At 35.6% G+C, this 18,459-nt stretch overlaps 1 protein-coding gene, 1 non-coding gene and 1 pseudogene across 2 annotated transcripts; 1 reads left to right on the top strand and 2 right to left on the bottom strand.

The window, feature by feature from the left end:
- Positions 1 to 10,203: 10,203 nt before the first annotated feature.
- On the bottom strand, positions 10,204 to 10,286 carry LOC143607471 (small nucleolar RNA SNORD25). Its single transcript, XR_013148974.1, has one exon. It is a non-coding gene; the product is annotated as a small nucleolar RNA SNORD25 (small nucleolar RNA).
- Positions 10,287 to 12,954: 2,668 nt separating this feature from the next.
- LOC143607470 (asparagine synthetase [glutamine-hydrolyzing]-like) lies at positions 12,955 to 16,840 on the top strand (annotated as a pseudogene).
- LOC143607469 (protein PMR5-like) lies at positions 16,516 to 18,459 on the bottom strand. Its single transcript, XM_077082910.1, has 5 exons — positions 18,094 to 18,459; positions 17,826 to 17,997; positions 17,559 to 17,737; positions 17,272 to 17,430; positions 16,516 to 16,840 (listed from the first exon to the last, which is right to left on the bottom strand). Exons 1-5 carry the CDS (start codon positions 18,408 to 18,410, stop codon positions 16,516 to 16,518), a joined length of 1,152 nt encoding a protein of 383 aa, XP_076939025.1. The 5' UTR covers positions 18,411 to 18,459.

The raw sequence follows: 18,459 nt of genomic DNA, 5'->3' as shown, positions 1-18,459 counted from the left end.
ACCCTCGAAAGCTTTCTGGTACACGGTTCGTTATTATCAGTCATTTGGTTAACTGGGATGTTTCTGGGTCTTAATGGTAGTGAACTTGCTGGTGATGATTTTGGTGAAGTATCTATGGTGATCGGTTGCTTTTCTGACGATGGCGAACTGGCCTCGGACTTTAACGGAGTAGGTCCAAGAAAATCCAACGGCGGTCCGTGCGAACGAAGATGTGGCATATACCTATAAAACGCACAAAACTGAGTGAGTAGACTCAAATAAAAAGACTCGACAAATAAAATAAACTAACAAGTAAAAATAACTAAGATTAATTAGACTCCTACGACTTAAACAAAACGTAAAACAAAACAAGTAGCATGTATGTAGCAAGTAAGTCTAATCAAAGCTAATAATGCAATCGCCAAGAGTCCCCGGCAGCGGCGCCAAAATCTTGATGTGCTAAAAGTAGTTATAAAATTGTGAACTAAATTTACGCTAATTTAGACACTAAGGTAGCGTTTGGTATGCAGGAATGGAGGGTGGTATGGAATGACCCATTGTGAGGGAATGAAGAAAAGTGTGTTTGGTTGATCAAATGAATGGAATGACCCATTACCTAGTTCATTCCATTCCCTCTAAAATACCCCAATTTCATTCCATCCATACCCCATGTTTTTTTTCATTCCATTCCCTCTTTCACCTATATCACCTCACCACCCTCCCACCCACCACCATCAACACCCACCACCACCACCAACCACCACCGCTGTCACCACCAACCACCACCATTGTCGTCCACTGCCGCTGTTACTGCCACCAACCAGTGTCATTAGTGCTAGCCGCCCACCACTGCCACCCGTCCGGTGCCACCATCAACCATCGCCCCCGCCCCTCACCACCACCACCTCCTGCCCACCTTCCCGCTGCCCATTGCCACCACCGCTGCCACCTCCACTGTTATCACCACCACCACCCCTAACACCACCACCACCACCATTATCTCCCGTCGCCCACCACCACCAACCACCATCACCGCCCACCAATGCCACGACCACGACCTACCTTGTGACATTCGTCAATTTCAATTCGTATTTGAAAACCCGACCCGTTGGGTCGTTTCGATGTATTATTGATCATTTATTAATTATAAAGGTGTTCTCGACATTTAAAGTTCAAAGTTCGATGTTGTTTAATTATTTATAAATTTTGAGTCTTAAACGTTGATCGAGTCATCCGGGTTAAACGCGTAAACAATCCAAAACCAAATATTATATAATTCGGTTATAAAGTTAAATCCAAAAGTGTAAATATCGAAAACTAATTTAAACTTTAAAAGAATCAAATTCCCATTTAAAATGTCCTTGAAACTCCAGGGGTCAAAGTGTAACATTATTCAAATTATAAAATAATACAAACCCAACCCTAACCCCCCTTCCCCGTCGCGATTTTCTGGCAGGACCTCCGGCCACCGGAATCCGGCGCCGGAGGTGGCTGCCACCCCCCTTAAACATGTTTTTTATCAATTAATATATATATATATAACTTATTTGTCGTCAGTATTAACATCCTAACAACCTGTTAATTGCGATATAACAACCAAGATACCACGATTAATGTCCGTGATACCCGCTGGAAAATTCAGAGAATCAAATCAATGTATTGAACGCGTATACGCTCCTCCACTCAGTATAAATAGTGCTTAGACCTTAAACCAACTCGCTCAATCCTCTAAATCCCCCTCTAATACATCGAGTTTTCTGTACTTGGGAGTTTCTTGTTAACTTTTTCGGCGACCTTAATCTCGGCCAAACCAAAACGTATGAAGGTAATTGTTATGTGCTTATTAATGTCGATGAACCAATAATCAAAACCCTAATCAAATTTCACCAAACAATGAACAAAAGCATCAATTGGAAATTAGGGTTCATAGTCTTGAAGAAGATGAACCTGAAGTATATTATATATATGTATTTTCTTATACTTAAAACGAATGTATCATGCAGACCAACTGGTTGTGCCCATGTGTTACCGGTCTCCATACCCGGGTTCGAAACCCGGGTCACGCGTGTCTTGTAATTTTTTTAAACAGATTATATACTGTTATTATTATTAATATTATTAAACTGGAATTGTTAATAAATATAAACAATGTAAACCAAACATAGCTGGATGTCTTTCCCCTAGAGCACGGGTAACACATGGAACTTATAACGCGGAGACCCGGGTTCGAACCCGGGTCACAACCGATTTTTTTGTAATTAAATTTTTGAACCATTTCTTAACCATTTTAATCATTTAAAAATCAAAATAGAATTATAGAAACCTTTTTTAATTAAATAAAAATTATGTAAATTAACTATAAAATATATCTCACCATTTTACATATAAAAATCAAGTTTTTTTCATTTTCGAAAGTTGTTATTAAAATCGCTTATTAAACGTAACGTAAACTTTAATTTCCTAAACATCGCCTCATTAAGACAATAACTTTTTTTCGACTTATAATCAATGGTTCAAGCTTTTTGAACATATAAACTTCGTTTTCTCTCCATTAAATACTTAAATCATATTAATAACCAAATTTCTGTTAAAATTAAATGTTTAAGATTATAATTAAAGAATACAAAAAATAACATGAAATATTCAATAAAAATACAATCCCGTAGGGTTATCGATTGAGTCTTGTTTTTATCTATTTTAGTTGGTATTGATCACACGTTTCGGCTTTCATGACGCGTTCGGTTGTTGCATCCTTCAACGCTTTCAAGCTTCTTTATTACCTTATTCATAACGTGAGTTTTTCACCACCCCTTTTTATGTTTTAATGTTTTGGGGTAACATATGTATCCTTATAAAAATTCAAGCATTATTTCTTCTATTACAAAACTACAATTCATATATGGACTTGTGTGTTACTTGTATACTTGCACGATTGGGAAGCCTCATTAAGTATGATCATACACTCCCCTTTGCACTCCGATCCATTTGTATCGAGTGGAAAAGGGCCTCATTATCCAAGTACGTTGGTTGTTACCAATTGGAAAGGACCTTACTTGCGCGATTATCCAAGTACGTTGGTTGTACCAACTGGAAATGACTTACTTGCTCGTTTATCACATGTCTATGAATTTTATGGTTTTTATGTACGTATTTAAACTGTGGAAACTCACCAGCTATATTTATAGCTGACCATATTTTATACATATGTTACAGGTACCGTGATTAGAGGATGAAGGACTAGAAAACGCTTAGAATACCTAGGTTATTTAATGAACGAGACATTGTTATGATTATGTTTTGATTTGAACTTGTATTGTGATTTGTTGAACTTGTATACTTGGCAATTTAATGAATTAATGTTATTATGGTCACTTAATAGTGCCACGTGTGTTTGAGCAATCTGTACGTCATACTCGGGCGTTTCCGCTTAAGCCGGGGTGTTACATACCTCCCACCACCACCGCCACTCACTACCATTTTAGTTGTATTTCTTATTTTTTTTCCTACCTGCCAAACAACGCAAAGTAATCATTCATTGCATTCCCGTGTTGTAACCAAACATCTCATTGGAATGGTAATAACCCATTCTATTCCCTTGTCCATTCCATTAACACGCCCATTTCATTCCGTCGTCCATTCCATTACCTCATACCAAACAGACCCTAAGTAATAGTTCTAGACTCTTAACTTAACAAAAACTACTAACCGGCCAGTGAACCGGTCGACTCTAGTACAGCTAAGTAAGTCCGGATATCAAACCCAAGAGACTATCATAATTACGTAAACTAGCTAATTAAACTCAACTACAAACACGACTTATTTGTTTATATTTGTTTAAAGGGGGGGGGGTTATTAAAATACTTATTTTAAACTATTAATAAAATCTACTTAAGAAAATATTAGTAAATTAAACGAAAGACAAGTTTGTTGATTTTAATCAGTTAATAATGAAAAACTACATACGCTAGAATCCCCTATGTTTCAGTTGTCAATTAATCAGGAAAATATTAGTTATGGAACTGAGATCGTAAAATAGACGCTTAAAAGAAAACCCGAACACGACCCCTGACCCTTCTCAAGAAGGCACCTATGGGTTTCTAATGTGTTTTAACGCACACCAGTTTTAAAATCAAGCTTCCTTATAGTCGCCTAATTAATTATGAATTAGTTCCTTTATACGAGATCCTACCTTACAGCGCGGAAATCAAAGGCAATTTAAGATATTTTGTTGACTCGATAGACAAAATTTACCAATCAAACCTAGACGGACTTTTTACCAAGAACTAAATCTAGCAAGCTTGATCAACAAAGACTTATCAATAACCTAGCACCTTACAACTATTTAGGTTAGCAGCACACTTATGTTTATTTGATTAAATAATATTATTCATACGATCTTATTGCAAATCAGTCATAAAATAGTCAAAACACAGAGTAGATGACCTAATAGAAACCTATCGTATGACAAACAATAATCATGACAGCTATGTAATAATAAAACTCATTAAACAACCTTAAGTATTCATATGCATCAAATTAATATAATTAAATCTTTTACTAGTTCATCAAACCATAACGTTTAAACAAATCCAAAATCAATCTAAAACGTCAACAAAGGTTAATCACGTTTCTAAGTAGTCTATAATGTCTAGCCAAGCATCGTAAAATCAAGAAAAATAGTCTTAAAGGAATTCATGATGAAAATAAATGAAAACAGAAGAAAATAAGCGATAAAACCCGTAATCTTCATCCTCGAACAATGAGTACTTCACCGGATGATTCCTAGACTTCAAACCCGCCAAAAGTAGCAATCCTAAGCTCTGGTAATCTACACATTCGGCTGGTTTTCACAGGGTATTGATCGATGTCGAAAGGTCAATCAAAAGCACTTATAAATTACCTTTACTAGCAAGGGCAAGTAAGGTGTCGAATCCACAGGGAATCAGTGGAAAGTGTTAATCAAGTTTAATTCTTAACTACTAATTATACTAGGCAGACAAACGATGTCAAGTAGTTTATAAGATTTGTTAAACCAATCTCCAGGTTTCAGGTTTTGAAGTAAGTTGTATAGATAGTTAAACCTATTGGATTATAATCTTTGTTTGAATCAGTTAAACCAAAAGACTAAATGTTTGACTATGTTGATCGTCAGAACTTAATCTGAATGATTGACACGGCGAAACAATAATCTAATTGATTGTCAATTTTATGTGTTGATGACCCAACTCAATATTATGGATAAAGATAACTAGGCCAATGACACTAAGAACTCAATTCTAATTGCTGATGACCACAAATCATTAACTAATAAACTGAAAATCAATTGATTACCAAAAACACTTTCAAACACACAAACAAAATCCAAAAGTTAAGGTTTAAAGTACCAACAATCCGACAAACAACTTAACCCTACGCCGGAGATGGTCACTAGCGGATTAGCCTTGCATAATCATCTTCATTAGCTCTCTTGATTCTTCAATGGGTGATGGCATTGATGATTATGGTGATTGGGAGGTGTTAGAATGGTAGAAAAAGGCTCCAAAATCGTCCAAGTATGTTAGGGTATGAAGCATAGGCGGCCTAGGGTGAACCGGGCTTAAAATAGTCAACAAAAACCTAAGCATCGCGTTTTTCCACCCAGGCCACCGTAGCCTACGGTCTCCCCACCGTAAGCTACAGTGGGACCGTAGCCTACGGTCATTAGACACTACTTTACTGTGACTACCCCCTCGCACTGTTTTGCCTATAACTTCCTCGTTATAGCTCCGTTTTACGCACCGTTTTCGGCCACGTCTTCGTCTTCAAATTCTCTATCATTCCATGTAATAAAATCTTCATTTCCATTCCATATCATATGCTCCAATTTAGCTCCTTTAAGCTCCACTCACCTGTAAACGTAAAACCACTCAAAGTAATCGTGTCCAAGACAAATAACACACAAAATACACGATATAACTTACTTAACACACAATATTTCACCCACACGTCAGGTATGCTTAGGGTTAAGTTTAGGGGTGCTTATATAGGTTTTTAAGGCCCAAAACTGATCAAAACGTGGAACTTTCCTAAATCTGGGCTTATAGATGCCGCGCGGCCACCTTCTGCCTCCTTGGCCACACGGCGTGACGTGCTAGGAGGGTGGGGGTTGGCCGGTCCGATCCGGTTCTATCCCGGTTCGATTCTGATCCCCCGGTTCTTTGTTTTAGCTCCTTGTTGCTTGTTTTACGTTCTTTTTAACCACAAACAAGTTCCGGAACCTACAATATACAAATATGTTAGTAGTATACAAATCTTACACAAAATTGAGCAAAAACTAATAAAATATTATATAAAATATACACGGGATTTATATATATTTAACGTTATATCGGTGATGGTGAAGGTGGACGGAATCAACGAGAGCAGCGGTGGACGGAGACCGGCTCGCCATTGTTGTTACTCGCAATTCTGATTGAAGAACCCTAGATCGCTAATTGAAATCGATGGAGATACAAGTCGCGCACGTCTTGTACAATTAGAAATTATTGTATCGGATCATTTTTCTATATATATATATATATATATATATAGGGTTAGGTTAAAAAAAACCCACTTAAGTTGTGAAAACTTTAGAAACTCATTCACAACCACATGTTTTTAATAAAGTTTTGAATCATGTGGTCTACAATTAAAATTAATAAAAAATGTAAACATAAATATAACTTTTTCTCTCTCTTGAAAACATATAAAAAAATTATTAAAAATGTTAAAAAATAGAAAACATTTTTTTTTATTTTTTGATGTTTTGTTTTCTATGTAACAATATATATTACACGTGCACAAAATAAAAATAAAAATAAAAGGATGTTACATAAAGTTTTCACGGGTTTCACAACTATAACAGTTTTTCAGTCTATACTTCCCCTTTATGTTTGTACCTAAAATTACTCATTGTCATTTATCTTAAAAATTGATCTTTTTACTCAAGTCATGTGTCTTACACATAAGAGCAAATTTGTCATTTTACCCATTTAAGTTAAAAAAACATTTTAAAAATTAAACTAATATATATAGGATTTGGTTCATGTGAGAACCATTTTAAAATTAAGAACTTTGAGAAAACATTTTGGAACACAAAAAAAGTATTTTTAAGAAAAATAAAAAATATATAAAACAAAAAAAATGCGAAAAAAAAAAGCAAAAAAACCAAAAAAAATTATTTTTCATCCCAGTTTAGTAAAAAAATAATAAAAAAATATCGGTTTAGCAAAATTATACATATTTGTTTAATATTTATTTTTTAAATTTATACATGTTATTATTCATACACGTACATACAATTAATATAAATGATAATGTATATATGTGGTACATTATGTAAATCGAGATTAAATAAAAATACACATGTATATAATTAGGTTTTTTTTTATGAAACCTCGGGATGCAAAATAAAAGGTTTAGGTTTTTTTTTTACTTTTTTCAAAATTTTCGTTTTATTTTTTTTAATATTTTTAATGAGTTTGTTTTTTATAGCCCAACATAATTCTTAAATTCTCAATTTCAAAAAGTTCTCTTAAAATCCTCGGAATATTATTTTTAACTTTTAAAAAAAATTGTAATTTTTTTTCATTATTGTCATACGATGGTATTGAAAAAAAAAACTCTCTTGTCGATAACTTTGTCGATGTAGAACATACGTGCAATAATTGTATTGCATATATGTAAGAGTGTTGTATTGCATAGAATACAACCATGTTGCGCATATTTTATACATATTATTATATATGCAATATAATACTAATGCACATATCGAATACACATTAGTACGTATATGTAATACAACACCATGTGCACTATATCGACTTTTTTATTTTATTTTTTATATTTTTTGCATATATGACGACACTAGTTCACATATAAAATACACAAAGATTGAATATATGTAATTAAACGTTATTGATTATAGAAATGCACTATATTACACATGTGCACCACAAAAGTATCGCACGGTAATCCATATATGCATTATAACGTCCTTTTCTTTTATTTGTTTTTCGGTGACGAGTAACAAAATATAAGAAAAATTTAAGAAACAAATATTGAAAAACTTTTTAATTAAAAATAATTTTTTAGAAGTTTTTAAGTTTTTATATATATATATAGGTGTGTTCATTGGAAACTCTCAAAAAGTAAGAAATTAGGAAACCCACACCATCCATCTAATCTTATAATACACCTTTTGTATTCTTTGATCCTCTACATTTCATGACTTTATTAAATTAAAAAACACTAAAATACTCATCCTTAGTCTAATGTAAAATTGTAGCTTATTATTCCTGTAAACTTTTTTAGAAAGACAAAATAGCAAAAGACGTCATCTGTTATACCTGCCGCCACCGTCACGTTTACGGCCAGATTCTACGCGTTGATCAAGCATCAATTCAAGGTACAAAGTACCTTATTCTTTTCGTCTTGATCCAGTGAATAAAAGCCCTAACATCTCGTTCCCAAAGTATTAACATCGAAAACAAATTTCAAACCTTTTGAATCAAGGATGATCGAAAGGGGATGAAACGGAGTCTATGTTTCAAGGATGAGCGATGGTGGAGACAGAGGTGCACAAACCGGGTATTCTTAGGAACCTAAACCGGGTAGGAACCAATTCCGAGTATAGTCGGGTATTTGACCGGGTTTTGACAGGTTCCATAGGGTTTTTTTCAGGTTTTGGGTAGGGTAGAGCCGGGTTTTGACCGGGTATTGGTGGAACCGGTTCCACCGAGTCCGAGTTAGTTCCGGTTCGAGTTTCAGAGGGAAAAATTATTGTTGGGTTTTAATTTGTTTTTAATTAGATTAATAAAATTACAAACCTACCCTCATGTGCTTTGCACATGATCAAATTTAATAGAAAAACTTAACTAATTTAGGGCTAAAGAACGTAAGGCGAAAGAAACTCGAACCATCCGGTATGTTTTCTACCATTTCTTTTATTAAAGAACGTCTATTGAAAAAATGTTTAAACATAAAAAACGTCTTTTGCTATTCTGTTTTTTAGAAATAACTTTCAATATTAAAAGTCAAGTGACTTTCGTACACTTCCCAAGTTTGAAGGTCGTTTTTATTTTTTACTTTTCATGGATAATGGCAATAAAGAATTTAAACTAATAGTATGTTTGGTTAGAGTTAATTAAATAAAAGGGAAATAAAATGAAAGAATGAATGGAATGAACAAGAAAATGAAATGAATCATTATTCTTTTGTCTTGTTTGATTAACCTATAAAAATAAAATCAATTATTAATTATTATTGTTTGGTATCCAAAAAAAATTATAGAAATGAAATAGAAATAATAAAAACACTCATATCTCAAAATACTTTTTAACCAAAAAAAAACCTACAATGGCAACGGTGGTAGCTTCGGCAACGAAAACGATGGTGGCAGTGACGATGGTGGCGGTGGTGTCGGCGGAGTTGGTGGTGGTGCCAATGGCAGTAGTGGCGATGGTTGTTAAGTGTTAGTGTTGTTGAGAAAGTAGGATGAAGGAGAAATGGAATAAAAACAAAGGGTGAGAAAAAATGATTTTGATAGAATGTGATTCCATATGTAATGGATGATTCCATTCCATTGAGTAACCAAACACCACTTTTTTCATTCCCACGTAATAAATTATTACATTCCTATTGTCAATACTCCATACCAAACACTACCTAAGCCTTACAAAACTTCCGGTTAAAATAAGTCGACAAAGAATTTCATTGCATCAAATGAAATTTTGGTTTCCATAAAGTTCTGCTCTTGTATATTTTTTATATATAAAACTATTTTAAACCGTATCATGTAGTAGAAATGAGCTGGTTTATAAAAACAAAGAGTTTTGGTTTCCAATCTGTTTCTTTAAAAAAAATTAAGGGCCTTCTTTTTGACTCACCCAAAACAGTGATATTTTAGGAGATTTTCAGGATAAAGTTAAAACCCAGCCTTGTGGTTTACAAACAGTTCACCAAATATTCACACACTCAAGGATAGTTAACATTCCGAATTGTAGCAATTTCAAACAAGCTTCGGAAAAGAGCATTGGTAACAAGAATAGGATCTCTGAACACATGCACAACTATGAGTTGTCTATCTTTCATAAACGCCCATTAATCAATATTTTTAGAAAGGACATCTATTGACCAATTAACATAATTAAATAAAAATATTATACTTATAATTTAAAAATATTAAAAGTATCTGGAGAAATGAAACAAGGCTCAGCCCCTTAGATGTTCACAAAATGCGATCATACCCGCAAATCATTACAGGTCTGTATTGGCTCATCATTGCACTTCATTCTCCGTCAAATATTATAAATCAAAGTCAAACAAAAAAACATTATTTGTCGCATATAAATAATGTAGCTACACTAATAATAATCTCGAACGAGATTTAAAAGGTTAGTGCAGCACGATAGATATTGCTTCTAGGGAACGAGTCGGGCAGAAACTGAACATATTCTTGCCGACCAGATAGCGAAGCCTAACATAAAATAAACATAAGAAGTTGCAAAAATAAAAAAATATTGTGACACAGGAATTTTAACGGCTGGTGTTTAAATCTTAAACCCTAATTGGAGATGCTGCTGAAGATTTTTGAGACTTGGGTGGGGGTTTATGTAGAGAGAAAGCATCCAAAGCTTCACACGAGCAAGCTTAGATGGACGGTCAGGATTATAACGTGTTTTTAACCCTAATAACTATAACGGGCCTTTAGCCCTCTAGTAGAACTTGTGTATGTGATAATAGGGCTTGGACCGGATTTCCAATTAATTAAAAGTGGGCCTGCTCACAAAGCCAAGATGCCAAGTTGCCAACAAGTGACCGATTCATGTTGTGGTGTAGAACAAAATCAAGAATCATGTAGGAGAGGAACCGGTTTCAGATTAGGTCAGGTTTTGATCAGATAGAGATAGAACTAGTTCCGATGGGTCCGGTAACTGTTTCTTTGAAGAACTATAAACTCTGGTTTATACTAGGGTCGTCCAAATCGCTCGACGCTCGAACTCGCTCGTCACTCGCTCGGAAATTGCTCGTAAAATGCTCGTCCATTTTTTCGCTCGATTGTAAATAAGCCACTCGGCTCGGCTCGGTTTGTAAACAGGTCAAGCAACGAGCAAAGGTATGCTCGGTTCGGTTCGGCTCGAATATTTTTAATTTATTTTATATATAATTATATATTAACAAATATATAAATATATTGGCACCACACATAAAATATAAGTATACACTTTTTTAAATCCTTTTAATTTTTTTCCTATTCCGTTAATTTTATAGTTTTATTAGTTCGATTATATCTCACTTCAAACTTCTTTCTCATAAAAATTTACAACATATTATACATTTGTCTAAAAACTACTAATTTGTTTACAAAATATATTATTTACAGCTTTCAAACTTATTTCTTATTGAAAATTTTAAATGAAAAATAAATAAAAATTGCTCGAAATCGCTCGATATTCGATCGAAAAATGCACGATTCGATTTTGACCCGTTTTGTTTTTTGCTCGGTTCGAATTTCAGCAATTCGGTTCAGTTCGGTTGTAAATGAGCCAAGCAACGAATAAGCCTTCGCTCGGTTCAACTCTGCTCGGCTCGTGAACGGCCCTAGTTTGTACCAGGTCTACTGTGGTGCATGTAATAGTGTTATTAGAGATTAACAAAAACGAATAATCAAATAACCATGGTTGCGCCTAACATTTATTTTAGGATTCTTGTGCAACTAGAAATTATTTTGGGATTCTTGTGCAACTAGAAAAGACGAAGCTTATATATTATCTAACTTGAAGCTTATATATTATCCAACTTGTTTGAGGCTCGTGTATTACACGAATAATTGATAAAAATTTTAAACGTTAATCATTAAATGAAATACAATCAATAAAATGATCATATATTGTTAATACAATTATAATTACATTAAAATTACAGAAATTGCATAATTAATATAACACGTATATGTTACAAATAAGTAAAACCTTCTTTGTACATTACATTTGTGATTGTATTGGTCGGTATACATTGTTTATCAAAAATCAAACTATTTAGTTCATGTCTGCTTGTAACTTTTGATATGGTAACATATAGGTCTGCTTAACTATTCTGTGTGACAAATAAGGTTCTTTAAGTACATACCAACTCTAGATAAATGATAATGAAACTAATAAAAAAAATATTCATGCACATAAAATATCATACTTTTTAATCAATTTATATGATGTCATTTGAGATCATCTGCTTATTTTTATCAAAAAAACATGGTTATCCCAAAACCCGGATTACCTGAACGTTGTTGATATAATCATCCTTAGAATCTTTAGAATTTGTGATAAATTTGTTGGCATTAATATTCTGTGTATGATAAATTTTTAGTTGATTTTATATTTTATAATTAACAATTGTATAATCAAGTAACATATAAAACCGAAAAACTATAACAACATGATTTGTTTCATTTCATATGAATTGTAATTGCCAGAAAAATAACAAAAGCATATTAGTCTTAAAGTCATGTTCAAATAACAATGAGTTAGCTTAAAGAAAATATTAAATACGTAAAGTCATGGTTATCATTGTTTCCAATATTTCTTGTGAAACCTCATCTTCATTCTCCAATTCTTTTTCTAACGGACTTGTTTGAGTAATATGTTGCTCTCTCACTTCTTCTTTTGCAAAGTAGTTTGCAATCAAGTTCCCCAATCTTCTATTCTCCTCTATTTCTCTCAATCTTCTCCGCAATTCCATCATTGCATCCATTGTAGATTGATCCACTTCAAACATTCTTGGAACATTGATCACCATTGCAATTCACTTTCTTGTTTATTTTTATCTGGTGCCTTTCCCTTAGCTCTTCTTTTTGTCTCATAGGAATCATCTTCATAGTTATATTTAATATATATGCATACGTCATTATTTTAGTAAGCACACCCACATAAAAAACAACATTCAACAAACCATACGCACATGCCGCAATGCGCTTTTACTAGTAACCTATTACACATCATAACAAACAATACAAACCAATACGAGAGGGTAAATTTCACGAACCCGTAGCAACATACTAGTATTATTTTAGGAGATGAGTTGGGAATGCTCTTGGTAGGAAATTGGCCGAACAATTTATTACCAGACTGATTGATTATAAAAAGTATTTAAAAACATTGCAGAACCGAACCGACCACTGAATGAATATGTAATAATCATCCGATAAAGATTTACACATCATCAGATGACACACACTCTAGAACTATTATATTTTGTTTTTTAAAGCACATAAAAATTAAAGGTGGCCTGGCGTTATATATATATATATATATATATATATCGGTGGCGACCGAAACGGTGATAACCAATAATTCATATATCTTCGATCTCTATACATATATATATATATTCTCCTGATCTCTTGAAACTGCTGTACTTTGTGCTTAGGAGGTGGTACAGTGAGTAGGGGATACTAGCAGTGTTGGGTGATTCTCAGACTAAAAGGGCTCGAGTCCTTGAGCTATCTCGCAGGCAAATTAAAGTCTTTTATATATATGACTCGTTGTATCTTGGTTTCCTTCTTTAAAAGAGGTTAGTATATAATGGGTTGTGCCGGTGTAGGCTAAAGCATCGTGGTCCAGATTGGAGCGGTCTGTATAAGCGTCATGGTTGCTATATAGCTCATCAACGGCTAGCCATTGTTGACCCGGCCTCTGGTGATCAACCCCTCTATAATAGTAGCGGTAACTCATTTAACCATCCACTTATAATTATGTTCAGATTAATTTACAAATTAATATTTTAAAATTTTAGATATGTTGTATACAATTAATTGTACGTCTTTCTTATGTGTCAATTAACACATCATATATGCGGACCGTATGCTTTGGCTCTTGTAGAGCCGGAAGACCAGTTTCATCCTATCGTAAGGCTTGTATGTATGACCGTTAAAACGTGCTGACCAGTTTTACTTATTTAAGGGCCCAACTCATATCGATCAAATTTTTTTTAATTCTTGTAGCTACTGGTTATTATATAAAAACTAGACAATTTTCGTAACATGCATGATATTCCAGGTTAATGGTGAGATATACAATCATGAGGATCTTCGCAGTCGATTGCCTCGTCATAAATTCAAAACTGAAAGCGACTGTGAAGTTATTGCACATCTTGTGAGTTCTTAAATCATATAGCTAGGTAGATTGAAAGCTAGCTTTACGATTACTACTAATAGATTACATCGTTGCAGTACGAGGAGCATAGAGAAACCTTTGTGGACATGTTGGACGGGATGTTTTCATTTGTTTTATTCGACACCCATGATAACAGCTTCATTTCTGCCCGCGATGCTATTGGGATCACACCTCTCTACATCGGCTGGGCACTTGATGGTAACTCCTTTCCACGTTTTTGAAACCGGCCAGTTCGAGTAACACTAATTATTGGGTGCTTTGTGTAGGTTCGGTTTGGATATCATCTGAGCTAAAAGGTTTAAATGATGAATGTGAGCATTTCGAGGTGTTTCCACCAGGACATCTGTACTCAGGCAAAACAGGCGGTTTTACAAGGTGGTACAACCCTCCATGGTTCACCGAGGTGGTTCCATCTACTTCTTATCATCCTATCGTTCTAAGACACGCTTTAGAAAACGTGAGTGTTATATTGTAGATTTTGTTACTAGCTATAGTTGTTAACAACAAATACACCTTGAACTATAGTGTAGTAATAATAATGGCGTAAACTCTAGGCCGTGATTAAAAGGCTCATGACAGATGTCCCTTATGGAGTTCTTCTATCCGGAAGTTTAGACTCGTCATTGGTGGCATCGATTGCCGCCCGTCATGTGTCCAGTACAAGAGCCGCCAAGTATTGGGGAGCTCAACTTCATTCTTTCTCAGTTGGTCTTGAGGTAATATTAAGCTCCAGGTTAGATGGGCTTGGGTTCGGACTTCAAACCCTTTTCCTAACGTGCTTGTTGGACAGGGTTCGCCGGACCTAAAGGCTGCAAAAGAAGTAGCCGATTGTTTGGGCACGGTTCATCATGAATTTCACTTCACTGTTCAAGTACTGTTTCAGGCATATAATACCCTGTATAGCATGATATTTTAGTGACTATTGTTGAGAATGGTTTAAATACAATGTGGCAGGATGGTATTGATGCAATTGAAGATGTAATTTACCACATTGAAACATACGACCGTGACAACGGTTAGGGCTAGCACCCCGATGTTTCTAATGGCGCGCAAGATCAAGTCCCTTGGAGTTAAAATGGTGCTCTCAGGTGAGGGCGCGGATGAGATATTTGGCGGGTACTTGTACTTCCATAAGGCACCCAACAAGGAAGAGTTTCACCGGGAAACTTGTCGCAAGGTATTCGGTTTATATTCTTATTTATTGACAGTAAATCATATTAGAAGATTTACTTAAGAGAATGTATTTCCTTTTTGAGTGTCTCAGATCAAAGCTATTCATCTATATGATTGCTTGAGAGCTAATAAGTCAACATCGGCTTGGGGGTTGGAAGCACGAGTCCCATTTCTAGATAAAGAGTTCATCAATGTGGTAATGAGTATAGACCCCAAAATGAAAATGGTAAGATATCGACTCTAATATGAAAACAAGCGTTGACCAGATACTAAGTGACAGTTTCCACAGATTGATATGGAGAAAAACCGAATAGAAAAGTGGATTCTACGTAAGGCTTTTGACGATGAAGATCACCCATTTTTACCAAAGGTATCGACTTTTCATCATTGATGTCCTACTTTTGGAATTTTAAACGCGTTGTCGTGCAGCATATTTTGTATAGGCAGAAAGAGCAGTTTAGTGACGGAGTTGGGTATAGCTGGATCGATGGACTAAAAGACCATGCTGAACTTCATGTAAGGATTTTATTATGTTTCTACTGCAAACAATTCTCTAGTGCTTGATATAGTTAACTGTTATTCATGTGACCGATAAGATGATGCGTAATGCTGCACATATCTTTCCTCACAACACACCACAGACAAAAGAAGCATACCACTACCGGATGATCTTTGAACGGTTTTTCCCTCAGGTCTTGGTTACTTCATTGTGGCTTGTTTCAAGTACCTCGGATCATTGTTCTTACTATTGTTTCATTTAAATTTCAGAATCCAGCCATCTTAACCGTGCCGGGTGGTGCAAGTGTGGCCTGCAGCACTGCTAAAGCAATTGAATGGGAAGCTGCATGGTCTAACCATCTTGATCCATCGGGCAGAGCTGCTCTTGGAGTTCATGATTCGGCTTATGAGAAGTGCCACAAAGAATGTGGAAGATAGGCTCAAGATAATGGATACAACAATACCTGAACTCATAATTCAAAGCTAGAAAATAATGGTTCCAAAAAATAATACTCAAGTTATAGTGTATAAAAAGGACTTGGTAGTTAATGACTTAGTGGTACATTTGGTTATCTTAAATAACAACAATAAATAAGATTTTGAATTTGTTTTCAATTCTAAATTGGTACCTAACAAAGACTGCAAAACGGTCACAATACCAAAAAATGGGTTGGCCCTAAAAGAACAAAGCCGTGTAGAAGAGCTGATTCCATGTATCGGGCAACCCGGGCAGACACCAATGGGTGCAGTCAGGGGTGCCGTTGGGGTTGGCCTTTTGGCCGGTGCTCGTGTCCCCACTGTATATTGACGGGTGAGCATCTTTTCTCATTGCTGATAGCATGGTAATGTCAAGTAAATAAACCGGAGTTTGCATTTCTTTTAGCACAGCGTCGACCACTTTCATCTCGTTTGGGTACACCCCCGAGAATACTGATGCGCTCACAGGTGCCGTCTCGCCATAGCAGCTCTTGGTGTTTGCCAATGCACTCCACTCTGATGGGCTGCAAATGGATAGAACTACATTTTATTAAAACAAAAGTAGAAAATGGTGCACTTATGTGTTTGAAGTTGTAATAAATACATAAGACTAATAATAATAAATAATAAATATTATTATAGATTAAGAATTAATGATCAGATCATCAGATAATATTCTTTTTTGGAAATTAATGACATGCCAACAAATTAGATAAATTTCTATAGATATAATTACACTACAAATTTACAATGATACTAAATCTTAATACCTAAATAACTAAAAGAGTAATAATCTGCGTATCTAAACTTAATAGTCATCCAAACATGACATGTTATATCCATACAGATTACAGACATCACATGGCAGAGTTATCAAAACACAAACCAATCATCCCATCCCATGATATCATGTGGCATGACAGATTAAACTAAACCAAGAAACGAGGGTGCATACATGTAGTGAGTAGGTGAGAAGGACTGAAAAAAAACTCTGGTTCTGCTGGTGTCGATATTGGAATCAACCCACTGGCCCCACGTCCTTACCGCAGTTTCCATAGCAACCATACGATCCATGTCCTGGTAAATCGATCCACCGGATTTAATCACGTCCCACCTGCACCGCACCATATATAAACCCACCCTTTAATCAAATGCGTTATTGTTACTTATATATTCACAAAACCACAAGGGTACGTCCGCCCCGGCTATTAGGAACATGTAAAATGACAATACTAAACTAACCCTTGTGTAACCCCGGTATGACTCCACCAGTGACCAGTATTAAACGACAGAACATCGGCGCCCGTCCACGCCCGTGCGTTTTCGGATATGTCCTCCAGTTTAAGAACCCGCCGCCCGCCCACTGAATCAATATCCACCAAATACTGCGCCTTGTAATACGACAATGTAACATCGTAATCCTGTCCGTTCAAATACCATACATTAAACGCGTGAACTCCACAACCCACAGTACAATAATTGAAGATCCAAGGGCTGAAACTCACTCACCAAAAACTTGAATGTAGAAAGCGGGTATCCTCTCATCACTTGCGTGGCGACACGTGGCACGGATGACCACGTCAGACAAATCAACGACTCCCATTGGTTCCGTCCTAACGAGTCCCCCACAAATAATACCGTTTTCCCCTTCATCCTTTCCAAGAATACCAGCCCATTAAACCTAGTCAAATCAATTATTAACCCACAAAGTACAACTATCAATGCACAAGGTACTACCACAATTAAATTACTTAAACCCATTTAAAAAATGACTGACCTGGGTAGCTCACAATTAGTGGGCTGCCAGCGGTACTTGAGGTAATCCGAGTCGGGTCGGCCGTACATTTGGCAATTGAAGTCCGGATCGATAACCGGGCAGGAAGCGGACTGGTAGGCCGGGTAAGAATCGTCGTGGACCCATGAGCCCATGAAGAGTGAACACTGGGAGTTGTTGCCCTGTAAGATCGGGCGTGAGTGAGGATGGTTATGGTCATTGTTGTGGAGATGGTGAACTAACAAGTACGATGAGGCGAAACCCACCAACAATATTGTCGAAATCGAGATTAAAAGACATTTGGTAGATACAAAGGCCATTGGGGGAAAAAGAAAGAAGAGAAAAAGAAAAAGAAAAAGAAAAAGAGGG

Source organism: Bidens hawaiensis, unplaced genomic scaffold (assembly GCF_021521415.1).
Source record: "Bidens hawaiensis isolate Kalapana, Puna unplaced genomic scaffold, B.hawaiensis_p1.1 tig00082792_1, whole genome shotgun sequence".
In the NCBI taxonomy this organism is placed as follows: domain Eukaryota; kingdom Viridiplantae; phylum Streptophyta; class Magnoliopsida; order Asterales; family Asteraceae; genus Bidens; species Bidens hawaiensis.
This window is presented reverse-complemented; position numbering and strand designations above follow the sequence as displayed.

Excerpts from the sequence above, each read along its gene's own strand:
- LOC143607469 (XM_077082910.1), bottom strand. The coding sequence starts at position 18,410 with ATGGCCTTTGTATCTACCAAATGTCTTTTAATCTCGATTTCGACAATA. Across the intron at positions 17,738-17,825 it reads TTTCTACATTCAAGTTTTTG|GATTACGATGTTACATTGTC; the intron begins GTGAGTGAGTTT and ends TTGAACGGACAG. Across the intron at positions 17,431-17,558 it reads CATACCGGGGTTACACAAGG|GTGGGACGTGATTAAATCCG; the intron begins GTTAGTTTAGTA and ends GGTGCGGTGCAG.